Genomic DNA, 22647 nt, shown 5'->3' on the forward strand with positions numbered 1-22647 from the left:
TAGGTACATTTTATTGTAATATTTTTCAACAAGCTTACAAACGCCAAACGGTATTGTAAAGCGTAAATTAATACCATCAAATCAATCTCAGTGCACGAAATCGATACTAATAATATTATAGGTCAATATGAATTTTATGCGACGTCGGACAGGTATGATGTTTTTTCATTGGTGTACCTTCGCGTTCACCGATGATGGTGTGAGGTCGTATGGGATACGTGCACGTTATTTACAATACATGCTAACCACGCGAAGCATATAATAATCGATGGAAAAATGGATAAGTTATATAGGATTTCCGGAGTAAAGTTCGGTCTGTGTATAGGCACGAGCACTAATAAAATAAAACGGTCTGGCAAGTTAGAACGTTAAAAACTTTCCGCTCGGGTTTAATATCGTCCTGCATTATACGTAATATTATTATTATTATTATTATTATTATTATTATTATTATTATATACACATGCATGCGCGCCAGAGGACCCCGAGAGGCTTTTAGGTCGTTCCCGGGCCACCGATTAATTTGATGCATATTTTAGAATGGCGGCTTATATCCCGAAAGCACTCGCGATAAAAAAAAAAATGTAAGGGAAGCACGTCGTCGTCCTCGTGGAAAAGGGGAAAAATACAGAAAAAGACTATTCCCCGAAAATGGGGGATTAAAAGCGGCGCAAAGCATAAAATGCGTTCAAACATAATAACATTTTATTATATTATACACTATTGTGCAACACAAGAAGTAAAAAGAGTAGTGGGTGCACTAATCTAAGGTTTCTGATGGTTTTATCCTTTAATAATAGTGAACATAGATTTTTACGACGAGATGTGATAACGACAAAAAAAACCCCAAATATAAAATTTACGGCCTCATGAAGACGTATATAGTATCATTTTTTCTTGCGAACAACGTCTGTCACAGTTTTATTATTAGATAACCCGCTCGCGTCCTGTGGTCATTTCTGCTGTCCGAATTTTTTTTTTTATTATTACGAACACATTTTTGTGGGTGCGGCAGCGTTTTCGGCGGCATATTATTATATTATTACGAACAACGTTTGTAAATATTCGTGGGCCGTTTAAGGGAAAAGAATGACCATCGTAACTCACTTGGCATATTATTACATGCGAGTTGTCAGATCTCTTTATCTCGTATCTATTTTTAAGTCGTTTGTGCCCGTCGAGCTCTACATGAAAAACACAAATTTTCTCCCAATTCATTTTTTTAAATCACATAAGCTTCGTTTTTTTACGGTATAGGAATAACTATAGACAGTATATATGTCTTATTATCTTCGTATGAAAATAGCACAGATAGTCGAATTCGTCGTAGACACAGAATAGTAATAATTTTAGAAAAATATTCAAACAATTAATATAATAAATTATTTAAATGTGTTTGTTCCGGTTGGAAAACAATGGTCCACGCAAAATATATAATTTGTTGTTTAGATATACGCCGTTTGTATAGATGGTCAGATAATCCAGAATAATAAGCTTATAATAATATCATTACAACCATTATTATATTAGTACCCCCAAAGTTTAAATGTGATCATCAATCATATTGTCTTACACAATAAATCAGAACAAACAATTATTATTACTACGAGGTGGCGTTTATAAGATCATGCGGCGGGGAATGGAGAAAAAATAACGTTAAGGCAATATCATAATCTTTTTACAATATTATATACCTACATATAACGCAGTTATGTACCTATACTGCACGGCTGAATGCTAAACAAGTTGCCGTTAAACGATCGGAAACTCAACAAATGGGCGAAATGTAGCGTTTCGCAATCACACGGTCGGGCGGTCTAACAAGCTTTGGCAATTTGTATATTATCAAGGACGTGTAGCCTTTGAATTAACAGGCGCAACGTGAGCCGTTCCTTACCCCGTGCACACACATGGACGAAATCGATGTGCAGTCTTTGGACGATCTGTTCCGTTTATATATTCTACACCAGGGGTAGCCAACGAGTGGTCGATCTTTCCGGTAATATATAGGTCGATAGTTATAAAAATTAATTTTACCGTCACCGGTCGATCGAGTAATAAATAATCAGATAATGTGGATTGCTATATTCAATACTGTAATATTAAAATATTACATTATTATTATTATTATTATTGTCACGAAGAAACAATAAATATTTATTCTTTGGGGCTTAGACCTTTTTTTTTCGCTCATACAACAAATCTCTTACTAAAGACCTAAATTCTCCTGGATGTCGATCACAAGGGACTTAAAATTTCAAATGTAGCTCACTTGCTTGAAAAAGTTGGCGACCACTGTTCTACACGATGTGGTGCAACTACAACTACTGCTGCATCCATATGATGACGACGACGACGACGACAATAATATGCTTCATATTTATATATTGTACACACATCTTGTGCTGTTTTCGTAAGTTATCGCACGGACGGGACGATATAAACCGATTGTAATCGCCGCAATAAATAGAATAGACCAAGTTCGTTAATGGTCGACAATAAAAGCGTGCAATTTGTTGAAACGACAACGGCGATAATGTTAATCGCTGGACTTCTCGACCAGAGCCTTGTTGATTCAAAACAAAACAAAACGAAAAAAAAAAATTAAAGAAATTACTTCTATAGTTCGTATTGATAAAGAGTTAACTGTTGAAAAATTGTTGTGAGTTAACGAAAAATTACTGCAAATTATGTGTAATATTATGTCATTACTAACAAACTAATCTTGTAAATAGGACGTTCAAACTTCAACGATAAAGTTTAAAAACCAGAAATGTGCCCTTGATCGGTATCGTAGATCTGCAAAGTCTCTACAAATGTATAGATGGGGTCCCCAAACAAATTTTTGATCTGTTTCGACTATCCGCAAGTTCAACGATTTAGTGATCAGTACATTCATTTTTACAACAATCGGTTTATAGACTCATGCTAGGAAATACTCCGGAGTGTTTCCAAAGTTTTTTTTTTTTTTAGATAACCCTTAATATGATAATATTACATTTTTATACAATTCAGTTAATTACTATATAATATTATTATATTGCGGAGCCTGACGGACGTATCACCACGGGGTACTTCTTAATAGTAGTACAAACAAATTCAAGAATTGGATAATATAACTTTTGAGTAAATTTAAAAATCAGAATTTTAATAAATTCATTATTAAAGGGAAAAATGGGGATGAGCATGCTTGGTGAATCACCAAGTTTATGTATATATTATACCAGTTCTTGACAGTAATAAGCATTTATAATCGTCTTGAGTATAATGTTACACAATTCTATGGATGTATGAGACTTAGCTGAACCTGCAAAAAGACTTAGAACAACATTTTGGTATAAATGCATGCTAAAATATAATTATGAATCTTAAATGATTATCTTGGGCGAATTACCTATCTAGGGTATTTTTCAATACCAACAAGTATATTGAAGTTGTCTGATATATTACTGTCAAAAGTTATGTGTCAAGCCCTGTCATTGTGACTCACAAGTTTTACAATGTAGGTATATTGTAATCAAAAGGAATGTAAAATCGAATTTATTTATATAATACAATTTGCACGAAGGCGAAAGTACCAATTTTTTATTGCTTGCAGTGAGTTTATGTTTGTATCGTTATAATTTTAAATTGCATAAGCTTACAATGTTAAAATTGATAAACAAAAGCATAAAATATATATTGACGACTAGAGTACCCATACAATCTACATACTCAACTGATGTCTGATGTACTATAAATAACTTATGTGCCATAGATATTTTATTATTTTTAGACTTTAGAACATTCGCAAAAATATAAAATAAAACTTTCCATCCGAAGTGGCAGTTTTATGTCGAAATTGTGCAGTAAAATAGGTACCAATCCTTTATGAAGTCTAATACGTAATGTCAGACCAAAATAAAAATTGATTTTTTTGATTGAAATTGATTGAAGCTATAGGTTAGGTATCGTGCCTGTAAACTAAAAATTAGCTACTCAAACAGGTCTGTTTGAACGATTGATGTTATTTTACATTTAATAACGGTTTGTGTTGTAATCAATAATGGTGTTTAACACATGGTGATGAGTAATATAGTTAATTTTAAAATTTGGTTTTTTTTGTAAATGTGCGTCGACAATGCAAAGGAACTTGACGGACTGAGAGGAACCGAGTCACTCATTCATCAAAAGAGTGATCGGCTTTTGATCCATGTAACATATTATAAACCTAATTATTTTGATAATTCATCGCTTTGATCTCGAAAAGTAACCTGAAACTCGTTTTGGTATGCATTCTACGTTATACAATTTAATTATAATACGGTTATATTATTTTCATTATTAAATCCTTCTATTAAATCAATCTAGACTTTTTACACAACGGACTCCTGTATTTTACCATAATATTCCAATTTTAACTATCCACATGAATAATAATTAGTAAATAGGGACACACGGCTTCCCATACCTATTTGGTATAATATTATGTTCATTGTTTATAACTTATAAGTATAGATATTTTCATTAAAAACCCTAACTGCTACCCATTTCCCTATAGCTAAAATATGGGGTATATTTCAATTACATACTGGCATATCTATGCTTTTTTGAAACGTTAATTAAAATTGTATTTTTACTATGATTAGTTTTATATGCATAATTAAAATTATAGTATACAATAATGTATTATACAAATACACCTCAAGAGACACTATTGGACTTCGTAATCGGCTCCAAGGCCATAGTAAATATTCACCACTGGTATAGAATTTCCTGCGCACATGTGACCCGGGACGATATATGAGGATCTAAATCATGCTGAAATAATCTACAAATGTTGTTCCATATTTGAATGATAAATTACAATAATTGTACACTACACATAAAGATGTATTTTATCAACCGTTTACTATAGTTTTAATTTTGAGGTCCTAGTAAATCTGCCAAGTTGGAGCAAAAAGGCAACGTTGCAGACAGGTATAGTATAGGTATAGAGGATACGGAAATTAAAGATGCCCTATGTATATTTTTAATCAAAACCCCGACAAACTTGAGATTATTTTTACAACAATATTATGATAAAATATAGAAATACATAGAAAATTAGATGAAAAACAAAATCAATATTTTTAACGTAATAGGTACACTTATAGAAATATAGTAGCATGACGTTGAAGGTTTCAAGACGTTCGTTACATATTTTCAGGACATTTCACCAATTTTAACAAATCACCGTTTAATGAAATATAATTTTTTAAACCTCCAATATATTTGACACGTCTGGGTTTTTTTTATAAAAATACATACAACACCGGAAGATGAAAATGATACCTCACTTTATTAAACTCGTTAGTTACCGCGTCACGTCACCATGTCAGGCATAACACATTTGTATCATACGATGCCTATACAATATATATTTTTTTATACGCATAACACGTGGACGATTTGTACCAAATCGTAATCGTGTTAATAATTTCTATCCTACGGGGGTGGATGGAAAAAATTAATTTTCTGCTCGGGTAATGCATATCACTTTTAATATAACCATCTCGCCCGGAGCTGTATAATAATAATAATAATAATAATAATAATAATAATAATATGACGGTGACACGCCGCGTGACAAATTAATATCATCTACACATAATATTATTACTATTATTAAAATATGACGTCTGTGTAAAATATTATTTATTGTAATAAACTGTGCGCGTTGTATTTTTATACACGCTTGCAGCCGTGGTAACGGACGCATTTCCCCAAAAACTCATATGTATAATATCGTTATATTATTTTCCTCTCAGAACCACGTTACGATTCACCGTTAAAACGTATTTCAAAGTGTGCAATATTATTATAATAGTATACATTATATAGGATTAATGCGCGCGGTTTATTTGCCACACGGATATCGTCTTACGATCGGTTTAATTTGGCAAATAAAACATTTTACGTACACCCCCGTTACCGTACGGGTCTCGGTGTTTTATTTCAGCGTCCCGTCGTAAAATCCCGTTATCGTCGCGCCGTATATATTATATGATATTATTATTATTATTATTATTATTATTATTATTATTACTGTTCCACGGTATAACATTATATACGAGTTCTTCACGACCACGGTATAATGTATGGTGTAAGTGCGTATCGCGATGTTGTACACATACGTTGGGTAGCTAGATATCGTATATTATATATGACGATTACTTACTGAATACAACAGACTATATGCCGTATATACGCATTCACCGGCGGCAAAAAAAAAATGCACGTAAGTACCTCATAATATAATACAGCCGCCGGACAAAGGGTTTAAATCAATAAAACATTTCACAACATTTATATTACACATGAGTATTATATTATATTATTTTAAATTTGTATGGTGTTGGGTTGGTTAGCAAGCCGTTGCGATGGTTAAATTCGTATGCGAACTAAGTCGTCAACTTACGTCATTACGATGTCTTTCGTGTAAATATAATAATATGGCGACCATTTCGGTATTCGCATTTTCATTTCTTTGCCATGTAAATTCGAAAAAAATTAACAACGATGTGCGCCAGAGTTATTTAAAAAGCAAAAACAAAACAATTTAAATACATTATAACAGTTTCGTCGAGTGACCAACTACACTACCATCGATGCATATGATCAGTAATTAGATTTATTTCCGTTCGTTATACTTTATGTATAAGCATTGATAAATTATACAGTAAAATCAAATGTATTTAATCAATGGTGTAAGTTATAATAATAACCATACATAATAATAAATTGCATAGTTTATTATAGTTTTATTCTATATGATTGGTACGGTGTGTGATTTAAAATTTTTTTTAATGAACCATACAACTAATAAATATATGAGACATTTAAACGAACACAACTGTAGAAACCATTATTAATATCGCTACCAATCGTAATAAAACAGACATTAAGTATAATGGTAGGTTAAAAGCATTGATATTTAAAAAAAATTGTATTTGCAGGAAAAATATGTTGAAACGCATTGTTTTCCTTATAAGTTATGACGATTTAACTTAACAATTTTACTGATGGCTTGCACAAACACGTGTTTATCTTTTGATATTTGATAATTTGATACCCATATTGTTGGCATTTATTTCATAATATTTTACTATATCATTATACTGATCAAGTTAAATTAATTTATATTATGCTGTCAATAATATTATATCAAAATTATAAACATTTATCTAGATCAAGTAAGTAATTTATTGAACTATGGTACCAAAATATTTTCCATAGAATAATTTTACCTAAAGTGTTCGGTACCTATAATCGTTCATATTATTCCCCAAATGCCCAATTGAGACAAAACAAAATGATTATCCGCGGTGAATGCTATTTTTATGGTTCCAAGATAATAAGAATAATAATATCAACAAACCATTTATTTATAAGACGGTAAATTTGATTTAATTTTTCCAAATTCAAAAAGTTTTTAATATACGATTATGTATCCTTATTTTACGAGCTGTTTGTCATCATTTCTATAGTGCGGGTTGGATGTGACACGAGTGTATATAAGTTTTATTTTTCCCAGCGAGTTTTGAAAATCAAAAAACTTATCTCGCATGTAATTATAAATTCCAGATATTTTAACGAGTTTGGTACCGAATACCTTCTAGGAAATTTGAAACTGTATACTCTCCGCGTATGAACCATAATGTCAAAGCTAAAAAGAGTAGAGAGTGCCATAGACAGGAAATTATAGTATGGCATAATCTGTCAATAATTGTTGGTAAATAATTTTAGTTTCAACCTCAAGGTAGTATATTTTCAATACAGCTTTCAGTTTTGCATTACTAGTGAATAAAACCGCGCACACCTGCAATCTAATCCATGGAAAAATAGTGATATTCAAGTACTGATTGTAATGTTAATGTAAATATAAAATATAAAACGTAACAAAAAATAATTTCTTTAATGGCGATTCCTTGTTTTTTTTTAAAAAAAAAAAAAAAGATAAGATAGAAAAAAAATGTTCATATAACATAATAGAAAATATTACGTTTTTGTTGACGGTAGAATCATTAATGGTTGACGAGTATTGGATGAATAGGAGTTACGAGTTTTCTATTGTCTTGATTATAATAGAATACGGTTGTGACTAAGAGTGGTTAGGTAAAGGTAGTTTGAATACAACTATCTTGTGGACTCAGGACTCCGAACAACAATGCTCAAAAGGCAAGGCTATTAAGTTTTTAGCAAAATCGCATTTAAACTTGATAATGTTTTTCCAATTGTTGAAACTACAAATTTATCTACTATTCTGTGTATGATTGTATGGGCTACAATAAATTTTATTCTAATATAATAAACACGGAATTCATTTATAATGATAGTAGGTATTTAATGCTGAAGATTCGAAAAATAAAAATGAACATAAAATAATCATTTACCGACCCGAAAATATATTCTGCATAAATGTGTGAGTAATGTTAACCTAAAAAATATAGAAACCCGATTGGCAAGAATTCTTAAGGCTATCGGAACTGACTACTTATTAAGGGGCGTAAATGCAGACAGTTTCTAGTAACGTGGAGCATCATACAATCATCATTCAATTGACAATTTTAATGATCAAAAATAACTTTTAACGAACAACGACCGCGTCTTGTAATACACAAGGATTTTTTTTATAGATTATGATAATTTTATTTTGAAATGAACTTTAAATAATAACAGAAAAATACATTTTATACTACCAATACAAACATTTTTGATATTTAGAAAGTTTATTAGAAATTTTAAAATAGTGTTTTGACTATCACACTTCAAACACTAAAACAATAAATATGTCTAGTTCACGAGGCACGAACATTTTTCCTGTAAGGTTAGTCTTTGTACTAAAACACCTCTGCTCCGACCGACGGACTGAGCAATATTATAACTAATAACTGTAAAATATTAATTTTGGATTTTTGTCTATAGTGTTTTTTATTGGATGATTGACAAAATAGTCCCAGATTTGGGCGTTCTCAGTGGTTTATTTTATATTTACTAATCGCCAATACTTTTTGGTTAAGCATCAAAAATGTATATTTACATACCGAGAAACTGCAGTTTGCTGGTTCATGTGATATTTTTAAGTTTGTTAATAATTTAAAGTGGTGAAGCGGAATTGATTTACCGAGAACAAATTATCATAATCAAATTAAACGAAAAACAGGGAACGATGGTAAAAACAAGTTAGGGCCTTTTGGTATTGAGCCTTATACATAGTATATTGTATTTACTTTGATATACATAACACATATCTATATGACCTATCAATAAATGCATAATAATTGCATAATGCATATTATTGCTCAGCTACAACCCAACGTTCACGCCGTAACTAAATATATATCACATAAATCCAAAATCGTCTGTCGAACACCAATATAATGTTATACCTACGATTGTCTCCATTTTATTGATTTAACGCATCAGTGACGTACATATTCTGTCGGCCGAATTTCGATGTATCAATATAAATACAAATAATCATAATAATATGTTTATATTGTATCCTTCATCATAATATTATATTATTCAAAACGATACACCGAGCTAGGGCCGTCGGAAAAACATTGATTTTATCGGTTGAGAAATTGCTACCGCCCACACACCTTTGCCGCTGCCCCCCCCCAACCATGGTCATCCCCTTCCCGCGCCGGTGTGCAGTGCCACCGCCGCCGCCGCCACCGCTGCCGTCTGACGAGTACGCGCCATTCTGGGTCATATCGTATTGATATTTCGCCACGTTTTCCGCCGTCGCCGTGGCCGCCGACGCCGCCTCCACCGCTGCCACTGTCGCCACTGCCATCGCCGCCACTGCCACTGCCACTGGTACCGTCGACTGTGGTCATGGTCACCGGGGTTGTACGACCGCGGTTGCCGCCGCCGCCGCCGCCGCCGGTCTCGCTAATTAACATTAACCCACGCCACTGACGCCCCGCTGATACGGACGGAATGGATGTGCGGGGGCGGCGAGGGGAAGGCGCCTTCTTCTCCGCCCCTATGTTCTTATCTCTCCCGCATTATCTCGTGTGCGTTTGTTTTCCTTTTTACCCTCCCTCGCTAAACGACTCTACACGAGCACGCACACTTACAGGTATACGCGGTATACGATTATTATACCCATTAGACACCATTCGCACGCGATTTTTTCTCCTTTTTTCCTCTCTACCTTTCGCCAAAATCACTCTAAAAGATTATCCTTTAGTTGGTTGTTTTTTTTTTTTTTTTTGTTCTCGTTTGAAATTTTTGCTTTTCATTATAAACGAGTAAAATGTCGTTTTTTTTCTTCGTTTTTTTGTCTGTGTATTTTTATTTTTGTTTGACGGTTTGAAATGACAATGGAACGCATGCATCTCCGATCAATTCTAAAAGTTTAAATCTCCGTAGAGACCGTAGACTTCTTTTCTGTTTTCATGATTTCCGGTTCCACTCGCACTATCTTAAAGTATTAAATATTATATAATATATTAAGAGGCCATCATCATAATATTATACCCATATATTGTGTTCACAAACTGTACATTTATCAAAACTCATTTTACAATATTATTTTGAATTTGATAGTAAATTGATCTGATTGTCAAATTTAAAAGTTACAATATTTTCTAGATCTGTATGTGGAATTCTTGTGATATTTCAATCAAACATGAATTGAGCCATAATAAAATGTGTAAACAAATTACAAGTTAAAACGAACATAACTTGCTTTGAAATTGAAATTCCATACACGAAGACCTTAGGTAGTAATATTATTTTTAAGCTAGATAATAGGTTAATTTATTCACTTTGATATTAATAACAACTATATAAAATGGATTCTTTCGAACATAAAAATTGACTATATTATACTTTAGTAAGACTGAGAAAACACATACGGGTATGACGTTCTTTTCATAAAAAATCTTCAAAACTTATAAGAATATATCAATGGGACACAATATATTATGTACTATAATTTATTTTTATTTATTTTTTCTGATTTTCTGGGATTAGGGTCGCTCTTTATATTATACATAGGCTTTTGTAACTTTCTCTTTTCTTACATTTTCAATAAACTTTGAGCGTATGGTTATTGATTTTCTTTAAAGTAAATATTTCACTTTATACTTTATGGATATAGAAAATATGTTTGCAATACTTTTTTTTTCGTTTTCCATTGTAGTCATTTTACGCCACGTAACCACGTAATATAATAGACATAATATTTGTATTTACTGTACGTATCCAGACAGGAGTTAAGTAACAAGACCGGATATTATTCATTTTAAATTTTTTAAATTATATAATAAAATAATTATGATTAGTGAACGCGTGTTTTGAGTAATAAACAAGTTTCGAAAATCATTATAATTCTTTTGAAAACTGTCATATATTTTTTAAATGGGTACTTTAGAATGGAACATGTAGACGTAGAACCCACATTCAAATGTAAAATTAAAATATAATAATGTAGTGCATGTATGTTGTCATATATATTTTTAAACAAAAATCAAATACGGGTCGTTATAACTTATAACTATTTGAAGCTCGTTTTAAACCAAAATTACGAAAAAAAATTCATATATTTAATGGAAAATATTTATCATTCATTCATTCTAATATTAGAATAATAAATATAATCGTTTGCGATTTACTGTTAAAAAAAACCAAAAACACTAGATTAAAATCTCAATGAATGGTTTTCTATTTTATCCTATTGTGTAAATAACAAAATATTTATTGCGATACCATATTATAATAGAGTTAGACCATGACTTATTATTTCAATGCCACGTACTTTAAATTACTATCGGTTTTTTTTTTTATCGATTATTTATCAAATTAAATTGGTTAATATGTGTTAATCTATTATAATATACCTACACGTGTAATATCTGTAATCTGCAGCTATGTACTTAGTACTTACCGTACTGTATATAGTTTTTATATTGTAATCATTTGCGTCGATGTATTTCTGTTATCGTTTCGGAGGTCATTTGCATGCCGTGACTGTGTTTGATATTATTATTACACGGGTACTTGCATAATAATATTTAAAGTGTTTTAAAAAATACACTATGCTCAAACTTAGAACAATCTGTAGAACTTATACTTGATGCTGTGGACCCTTATTATCAGTGTTATATCATTTTTATGGGCACATATTGTTATTATAATATTTATTCGTAAATTGATATTGTACGATTATGTCCCAACGCGTCTACAGCCGGTGTGGTTTCATTAACGTCACTGGGATCCGATAAATTATTAAATAATGCCGGTCGGTGCTCTGCAGCAATAAGTGTGTAGAGGTGTGGGTGAGGGATTTTTTTGTGAGGGTGAGTAGTCGGGGCACGTGACGCAAAAACGGAACGTTTGAAAATGACAAATTGCTATAACTAAATACGCAGCCGCCGCCGCTGGCACGACACGGCGGTCATGGATATATATATAGAAATAAATATGTCGTGGGATTATTCGGGCAAAATGATTAATAGCCGGGCGGCATGTGATATCCTCCTCGACTCTCGAGCCACGACCGCTCCTCCGTTTTGTCACTCTTTGCCTGTAAACGTTTTGTGTTTATTTTCTTGGTTTTTTTTTACACCTAAACACACCTAAACAACCACCACGCAACAACGACGCCCAGAGAGGCTTTTCTCCTTGTTTTAAAACCACCGCCGTTCGTCATCCACACTGGAGCAGCGCGCCCCATCAACTACCTCGGTTACTACGGGACATAATATCTGCTCCTCTTTTCTTTTTTCCTTTTCACAGTATATAGGTAATAATATATAATTTTTGTAACGTCACGAGTTTATTATAATGTATTACGACACTTATTACTACAACCACGAAATTGGATCTCCATTAGGAAGCTGCGAGCTGCATGGCCGCGGGCATAACTCACACACGTATAGGTATTCATGTGTCATATCCAGGAGATAGGTTAGGTTAAACACTTAAACACACATTTTTACTTTCTCATGAATTTCGATAAAAATATTTTACTAAACCTACTGAGTGTTCCGGACAAATGTAAAACCAACAAAACAGTATAAAAACAATTTTATTTCTAAACGCTTGTAATGCTCACCACTGGAATGTTTATAAATTCCATATAGGCGTAGATAGTAGGTATTTAATTTTTCCAATTTTGACAACAACAGTTAAATATAAATAAAAAATATATTGAACTGGTTATGTAGACAAAGTCCAAAATTAATATAATTTTTAGTATTTTTAGTTCGATGGTAGTGATCATAATCATAATCAAATATTATTAAATGTTATTATTTGCACTCTGCTTAATTTTTTTACATTATAATTAAAAAATTATTATTTTCGAAAACCGAAAGTTTAAATGCTGTTATTTCTCACATGATAATCCTGTTACTGTTTATCACTGCACTCAATTTTTTTTTACATTTGTGTTTTAGATTCCCATACCATGCAGACCACAAAAGACATTTTCAGTTTTGGTTTATGAGATCCCCGAAGACATTCCTGAAGAAGACATTCGCCATTCGCTGTACAAATTTCAAACTGTCGTCGAGGTGGTTAGACTTTATCATGCCGGTAATTTTTAATTAAACCATATAATACGGAACAGTTTTAATTATCCATAAGGACGACATTTACATATAGAAAATAATTAAATTATACTACGGGTCCAATAATATTGTGTTATATTCAAATTTATAAAAAAAATTATAACTACCTAAGGGAGTTATGCTTTTTTATTGTTCAAAATCATATGATTTAAAATTATAGAACATACTTAAAATTGATAAGGAGTATTATTATTATTATAAAAATCAAACTTACGATTACTATTTTCACCAGATGCATTATTATATTATTATATGCCATGGTGTATACTATATATTGTATATACAGTTTAATGTTGGGTTGTAAATTTGTAGTAAAATTATTTATTTACTAAATAACAAACATAGTATTAATATATTTTATAATATATTCTACGGTACAAAATAAAATACATAATATTCAGTTATATATTTGAAAGGTGATGAAATTAATTAATTAAATAACTAGTTCGTGTTTACATAATGCTCGTACACGGGTAATCGGTTTCGGTAGTTATTCGAAAGTTTCCGAGGGAGTATTACTCAAAACGATAATAATAATAACTTACCAAGTTGGAACATCATTAAACATTACTAATGTAAACTACCAAAACAAATTCGATGTAATGCTTAAACGTCAAGTCATTTAACTCGTAAAACAACAGTATTAATTAATCAAATCTCTGAACACCATGATATTGCTTACCGCGTGCAATACAAAGTTTGACAATTTAAAATTGAATAAATTGAATTAAATCAATATATTAAGCTGCGGAAAATTATTTATTTTTACAATAGCTTATCAAATACAAATTTAATTTAGTAATGTTAAGAGTGAGTTGATTTCTATTGATAAATTCTTTGTTGTGTGTGTACTATTGGCATGAAACTACAAAATAATAATGTTCTGAACCAAAAATAAGTGGATAAACAGTAAAGTATTATGATTATTATAGTTGTATACCCATTCCTGCGAATATTATACTGGTAAATAGTAAATACCCATTAGAAGGTGTACTGATCTTTATACTCGTTTTGGTGCTTATTCTAAAATATGTATCACTTGTAATATAATAAAATTCAAATAGACGTATCATAATCTTATTTGCTAGTGGAATTTACTAACTATATTCAGTGGTCAAAGTGGGGGGGATACGGAGGGATGACATCCCTCTACTTTTTTGTATTTACATTTTTCATAAAATACTACACAAGGTATGAAGAATGTTATGATATCAGGAAATCTGAATTGTAAGGCATCCATCCACTTATCTTGAGCCATTTCGACCGCTGACTATATTAGCAAGAGTCGGGTCTTACACAAATCTTTACTGTTTCTATCTTATACACATAATGTACTTTACAATGAAGGTACACTACGCAATGAAAAATAAATTAATATATTATTATATAGTAAATGATACGCAATAAGTGATTTTAGAGTTGTTACTTGTTACGCGTTTTGCAAGAATTATAAACATTGAAGAAAATTACATTATTCTTTGCGTCTCTATACTCTCTAGTACCATTTTTTTCCTATTGTATTCTGCATTTTGATATTAAATATTAATCATTTTGTAATCATTTTATATTTTACAAAATAACAACTTCCATAACCTTTTTAGAAACAACAATAAAAATGAACCTTTTAAACTTAATTTTTTTGAAAAAAAAACATGTTCTCATCAATTCTTAGCATTATTTTAATTTTGTAGACCATAACAGTGACGTTGTTCTAAATTAAAATTCTATTGTCTAAATGACGTTTTTCATTGACAGGTCTGAAAACTGAACGCCACAGTCTGCCATATTTATAACATTTACAATCTAGATTTTAGACCGACCTTATAATGGATGGGAAACGAAACGTAGCTATGATAAAACAAAATAGAATGCAAAAATAATACGAGAAGATGAATTATTATTTAAAAAATAATCCATCACGTGGAGATGAAAAACGATTTTACCACGTCCAGTCGTTATTTGGACACTATTTCAAAAACTTATGCTATAGTATATGTATTGAATTGCATGCAAAAATGCACGTCGGTTTCTAGTATTCTCGGACGTTATCCCTTCTACCCAGTGCTCTTCATATTCCTCTTGTAAATACGTCATATCTACAAAATATTACACGCGTACTGGAAATATTGGTTTTCGTATTTGAATATATTTCCCTTTTCTTTTCCCTTATACATACATATAGTAAAACATCAACATGTACACGTCATGCGTTTTCCACGTACATCTTTCAATGGGAAAACTCGAAAGAGAGTATAAAACGAAATACTTTTGAAAACTATACGCAGCAAATCCCACTCACATATTATAATATATATATAATACACGCATGTCCGGCGGCGATGCCTCTGCGGGGGTGTCGGATTAGGCTCGTGGGGAGTTTTTCCTTTCTTTTCTTTCTTTCCACCACTTCCACTCTCACTCACTCCCTCACGTGCTAACCATTTACCCGATACGCCGAGAGACAATATCCCGGCACGCCGAAATAATGTTTACTGATTCTTATTATTTCGCTCGAGGGGGTGAACGAACGGTGGCTCTAGGGGGGTAGCACTCCAAAATCATAACAAGCTAGTCTACATGTATCCAAAAACAAAACAACCATCATTGTTTACATAGGCGCAATTAGAGTAAAAATATTGGGGGGGCTTCAGCCCCTCACATAAATTTTTCAATCTCTGCCTCTCAGAAGCTTTTTTCTACCCTTAAACCTAACCCTCTATAAAAATGTGCTCATTGGATGGCAAGTAAAATTTAAAAAATAAAAAATAAAACAATAATTCACTTTTAACTTTTAAGTATAGGTAACAGATTTAATTAGTTTTTAACATTTTATAATCTTATTTTTCTATTTTTATTAGCAAATGTATTTAAAATAATTTCGGTGTCAACAATTATATCTCTCTCAATATTAAGTATTGCCAATTTTGAGAACCGTTCTTGTGACATCGTAGACCTAAGATAATTATTTATTCTTCTCATTGCCGAAAATGACCGTTCGCAAGTAGCCGAACTGACTGGAAGAGTGATAGCTACTTGGATCATTTTAAAAAGATTTGGAAAAGTATCTTTAGATAATTTTTCTTTTATGGTTAAATAGCTAGGAACTCCTTTAATCATATTTTTCAAAACAGTCATCTCACATTGCAAATCATTAGGGATGACTTCAAACAAATTCTGTAAAGTAAAATACAATTATACAGTTTTTAAATGAAATAGGTACTTGATAAACATAAATTATATATATAAAAAAAAAAAACCTTATATTGATTTATAAGTAATGATGATCCCTTAAAGTCTAATTTTAACAAGTTATCTACACAAGTCGCAATTTGAATGCTCTCTTCAGAAAATCTCTCTTTCATTTGACATATTATTGTATCTATTACTGGATAAAAAGCATGAATCTTCCAATATTCTTTTGGTTCTAATGTAGTGGTACTTGTATTATCACTTTGGTGATTATTTTCAGCTGAAGTTGATGACATAACAACATAATTTTTTAGATTAGTGGACTCCCTTCTCTGCCTTTTAGAGCCACCTAAGCTCAATATAAAAAAAAATATATTATCATATTGAATTTAAAATATTTAATTAATTAACAGTATCATATAATGTAAAAATTTACTCTAGGTACCTTGAAAAGGAACATTAATTTCAATTACATTGTCTTTTGAAAATACAACCATTTTTTCCCACAGTTCACTGTAGTGAATAGAAGAACGATAACTTTCTAATGTATCAATTACTCCTTTTATCAAATTNGGGGTGAACGAACGGTGGCTCTAGGGGGGTAGCACTCCAAAATCATAACAAGCTAGTCTACATGTATCCAAAAACAAAACAACCATCATTGTTTATGACCCGACTGCTGAGAAAAGCTGTATATAATATTATGTAACTAACATTACAATATGCGTTTTTTTTTAAAAGCTTAATATTATCAGCAAAAGGAGCATTATGTACATTTTTGGAATTTCCACTAAATAATTTGTAAAGATATACAAAATGAATAATGGAATGCAAGTAAAAACGAAATAATTTGATTACAAAAATCAGCAAAAGAAAAATATAGAAATAAAAATATTTTTACTGTGCATAACTAAATAATTATTGTAGATACTTAAACAATTTCAAACAATTTGTTTTTTTTTTTTATAAAATTGTTTTGAAATAATATTAAATAGCGTAGCTCATTTTTGGCTAATTTTTATTGCAGTACAGCTTGCAGGCACTTATTTTTAAGGAATTTAACTTGTTATTGCTTTTTTCTTCGAAAATTGTATTCTAATACAATTTGAAAAATAGCTTATAGAAAATATCAAAAGTTTTGTATACAATGGATAATTTTATTGCAAGACACACATTGCGTACCAATGTATATTTTTGTATGATTTTCTTTTAATTTTGAATGGATCATTTTTGTCAAATACAGTGTGGTTATCGTGTTAAGAAATTACGATTCAAGCAGAATAATGTACAAACACATACTAAAATTTTCTCAAAGAGTTTCAACGTTTCGGAAATCATTTCTTCGATGATTTGAATTCAATAATAAGCATAACCTTCATTTTTGAAAGAAACATTATTATCTGTGCTATGATTTGTCGTTGTAATTATTTTATGTTTTTACACTTTCAAACAAAGTATACAATTTTAATTTTATATTCTGAATCAAAATATTTTTACACATGTGAATCGCAGTACAACAAAATTGAATTTTGAAGGAGTAGATAATTATTTATAAATATTTTAAGTCTAGACATGAAGAGTGAAATGGCACTGAGGTTGATCCACGGTGAAATGATAGTCCACTATTATAATATTACATTCTGCTCAACTAAAATATAAATGCATATTATAACTTATGACGAATTAACTACAAATCAGAAATTTGATACTAAAGTACCTCCAAAAAGTGTTCTGTATCAAAATATGAAATCAAAATGTATGTTCGTCATTCATAAATGTTATAACTTTAAAATAATATCTAGAAAAAAATAATATTGTTTAATAATGTCTTTAAAATACGTATTAAGTTAAAAAAATATAACTTTTTAACTTTGATACTTTTCCAGAAAATTAGTATGTACCTTTTAAAGAATTACATAGCCTATATAGGTGTCTATGGGTGTCTGCGTATACATTTCAGGTGCAAAACAAAATGCAATTAACATTATATAGCCGGCTCGGGCATTGCAACCCAATACACTTCCTACACTCGGGGTGAGTTATAGTTAATATATTATTCCAATAAAATAATTTCATAATAATAATATGTTGTACAAGTTGAATCACTTCAGGCTAGGATCCGCAGAAACAACAACAACTAAATTGTAATTCTTGGCCCTTCGACGCTCAAAATATCTTGATAACCCTTCGGACGCATAATAATATTATGCGGTAATAATCATTACATTTATATATGCATATAAAACAAGACTTTCTGATTAGTTTGAGTCAACTCGATACAAATTAGAATATTTGGGTCAAAAACCTAATTGGCAGATAGAAATGAATCTTAGAAAAAACCAAACGAAACAATTCGGTATAATATAATAGGTAACTGTAAGTTTTTTTTTATTGTTTAATGCTTTTATATGAAAAAAAAATGATGATTTTAGTCACCAAATAATTTTGATTTGGGTTTGAATTTCGAGTGAGGGTGTAATATCAAATATTTATAAGTATGAGGTATTTTGGAAATCATTTTTGGGATTATAAAAAAAGTTAAAAAGTTTCTTTCAACACAGCTTTAGAATTTTAGATACTTATACAGTGTCCCAAGAGGTCCGAATAAGATTGTGTATGGGTCAGCAGTTGGTATTTTATTTTAATATTATGATAATATTTATGGGTTTTGGGAATCATTCGAGAAATCAAATAAAAAAAAAAAAGAAGTTTAAATTGTAAACTGTCGAAAAGTTATTATAAAGTAATTAGATGATTTATAAACATTTCAACCATACAAAACACACGGTAGAATATTGAGACAACAATTCTATCCATTTAAAACGATTGCCACCCTTGTAAGAATTCGTGAAACGGAGCCCCGAGAGGCGATATTATATAATAACAACTACGTGCAATTATAGCTGTCCAGTACATACACTAATATTATATACAGTAGAATGGGTGCCTTGGGCATTGGAATTCGATGCGTCTTTTCTCTATTTCATTATATATATATATATTATATGTTATGGTCGCTGTAATAATTTGTGTATATATATATATATATATATATTTGTGTTGTAAGGGGTATAATGCGCTGTAACAGTATTGTGATCGCGAATACTTGAGCTGTCTTCTCGCAATTGTTTACCCCACATATAATGAATAGTGCGCAGTTCGTCGTCATATTTATTATATAGATGAGATGTTGAGTTGTATGTACGATTTTAGCTGCAATGAAGATTGCATGTGATTTTGAACTATTTTCGTGAGTAGTAGGTAACCATACTATTATGACATACGATTTTCGTTTTACTTGGAAATTTGCAACACAAATACACAATTAAACAAACAAGTATTTTCCATACGATACATGTATCGCCACAGGATACTCCTTTAGTAAGTAAAAAAATTCGACATTCTTGGTGAATCTCCCTGTATAAATAACGTCGTTACGTTTGAAAGTTTAGAAAAATAAGTTGATTTTACATTTTTGTTCTCTCGTTTTCTAATTTTTAACGAATTGAATGTACTTACCTAACACAGACTGGCGGATGAGACTACTTACATAATTGTTATAACGTTTTTAATTAACACAAATTTAATATTGTTTTTGTTAATAACCTTTACTATCAGTGGAGTTTATCTATCAATAACAATATTATATTATTAGGCACTATAATGACAGATAATGCGTGTATGTCTAAAAAAAAACAAACTATGTTGGTTCAATTTTTCTTAATTTTAGGGAGTTCAATGTATTACCGGTTGACTTAGTTTTCAAAAAAATAGCTATTTTGTGGTTGGTTAAATATTTAGATCAATGTATAAAGAAAAATGAAATTAGTAACAAAAGAACTTTTCAATCTTTCGATGCTAAAGCATCAATATTTAAAAAATCAGTTGATCAAAAATTTGTTGATTATCTTGGTCCTATATATTACAATTCTATGCCTTTCTCTATAAAGAAGAATGTTAATACTATTTACAATTATAACAACTCTAAAAAATTAATTAATGAATGGCTATATGTATCATTAATAAATTGTAACGTAGGTTATCCTTATATTCTATTTATGTAACTCTTTTGTATTGTAAAATTACGTAATAATAGTATTTTAATTTTTATATCAATTTATAACTCTCTATCTTCGGCACAAGCTTAGCTTAAAGAAGATAAATAATTCAAATGTACAATTAATGTAAAACTGCATATTTGTTTATTTAAAAAAAAAAAATATAGCATTTTAATATCGTACAAGACAGTCAAGAGGTAATTTAATTAGAATTTAAATAACTATTTTAAACATTTGTAAAATATTAAGTACCTAATTGTATATTTTTTTAAAAAAATGTGTGATATTAAAAAATATTAACTCACTATGTATATATTGAAATCGGACGCGGATTATTATTGTACATTGTTGTATGCATTACACGGAATGTTTGTAGAATTTCTCAATAATTTTCGGGAGAATGGTAGAAAAATATAATGTAAATACTAAAAACTATCGATGTACCACCAATAATAATAACACGTAACCCGATCGCGGAAAGTCGAACTATGTGTGGGTCCATAATAACTGTCTGGCGCAGAGTAATAAGATAATCATTTTATACGCACACACCATGGCCGTGGTATGGTATTTTCAATTTCTCTTGTTCGCCATATTGGTAAACTATTTCTAAATATATACATAGCTACGTCAAGCGTTGGAATTCGTATATTATGCTGGTGAATTTTCCCGGTGTATATAATATTACATTTACACCCATAGACAATAATAATAATTATTATCACTTCTCGTGCTTACAATGAACAACAGTGCACTGCAACCGATTAACTAAATACTACGATTAACTGAAAAATATCAAATTACAATGAGTATATACACATTTAGCTACTACAGCTAAACCAATCTAACTTTTTGATTTAATTTAAATTTAATTTAATTTATCATATGAAACTTACCGGAGAAAATCCATCGTTACATTGGTACAGTATATTTTATACTCTTTTCAATCCAAAAAAAATTATTAATTATATTTTATTTTGTTGGTTGTTTAATGGTTTATTTTTAAGGTTTATTTTTATGATAAATAATCTAAAATGTTGGAACTATCTATTGAATTATTAAAACGAATTAAAATTGAATCGCTAAAAGCATATTATCTATATTTTTATTCATAATAATATTATAAAACTCAGATTAAAATCATGTCTCAAGTTTGATTCTAAACATTATTCAATTACGCAATAAACATGCTTGAATGTTAAGCTATTAAAAAAAGAAGGTATTTTTATATTATGATTATTATTATTGAATGTATGAATGTGTGTTATACAAGAATTAATCTTTAATAATGAAAAATGTTGTTCAATAAACCTGAACATTACGTACCAAAATATACAAAATACATACATATACGTGATTAAAATCTCTGATTAAGCAAAAGTTTGGGAAATCTTAAGATCCAATTCACTTGATTAGAACGAGAGCTCACTGAGCAATAGAGATTATTGGTCTGACTTAAAACTTATACGTATAATATAATTTACTGTAGGCGTTTAGGCATACTGAAATATTATATTATTATTGAATCAAGTAAGTCTTGCGAGAGTCTTGTTCGAGGGAGATCCTATTACGAGGAATACATTTCACGCAACACTTTATAATAATATAATAATATACTCGCACGCCATGTTTGGTTATAATAATAAAATTATGTACACGGGGGATTTCAATTTTGGTTTACGACACGAGAATATTACAGCCAAATTTCGTTTTCAGACACACTCATACAGTGAGGCTGCTCAATAGATTCGTTGTGATTCGAAAAAAAATTAAAATAAAATATTTTTCTG

At 30.6% G+C, this 22647-nt stretch overlaps 2 protein-coding genes across 2 annotated transcripts in view; one reads left to right on the top strand and one right to left on the bottom strand.

Moving 5' to 3' along the window:
• The window catches only part of LOC111028051, a 49972-nt gene that overhangs the window by 6513 nt on the left and 20812 nt on the right, over window positions 1-22647 (top strand). The window contains exon 2 of the mRNA XM_022306581.1: window positions 13437-13575. Coding sequence (XP_022162273.1) covers window positions 13437-13575 — 139 coding nt within the window. The remainder of the gene's footprint in view (window positions 1-13436; window positions 13576-22647) is intronic.
• Window positions 16396-17346, bottom strand: LOC111028053 (52 kDa repressor of the inhibitor of the protein kinase-like). The gene is made up of 3 exons (XM_022306582.1): window positions 17245-17346; window positions 16868-17148; window positions 16396-16784 (listed from the first exon to the last, which is right to left on the bottom strand). The coding sequence occupies exons 1-3, from the start codon at window positions 17294-17296 to the stop codon at window positions 16440-16442; spliced, it is 678 nt and encodes a 225-aa protein (XP_022162274.1). The 5' UTR covers window positions 17297-17346; the 3' UTR covers window positions 16396-16439.

The sequence above is a fragment of the Myzus persicae genome, unplaced genomic scaffold (assembly GCF_001856785.1).
Source record: "Myzus persicae strain clone G006 unplaced genomic scaffold, MPER_G0061.0, whole genome shotgun sequence".
Taxonomy (NCBI): Eukaryota; Metazoa; Arthropoda; class Insecta; order Hemiptera; family Aphididae; genus Myzus; species Myzus persicae.

Excerpts from the sequence above, each read along its gene's own strand:
- LOC111028053 (XM_022306582.1), bottom strand. The coding sequence starts at position 17,296 with ATGGTTGTATTTTCAAAAGACAATGTAATTGAAATTAATGTTCCTTTT. Across the intron at positions 17,149-17,244 it reads AATTAATGTTCCTTTTCAAG|GTGGCTCTAAAAGGCAGAGA; the intron begins GTACCTAGAGTA and ends TATTGAGCTTAG. Across the intron at positions 16,785-16,867 it reads TACTTATAAATCAATATAAG|AATTTGTTTGAAGTCATCCC; the intron begins GTTTTTTTTTTT and ends TTTACTTTACAG.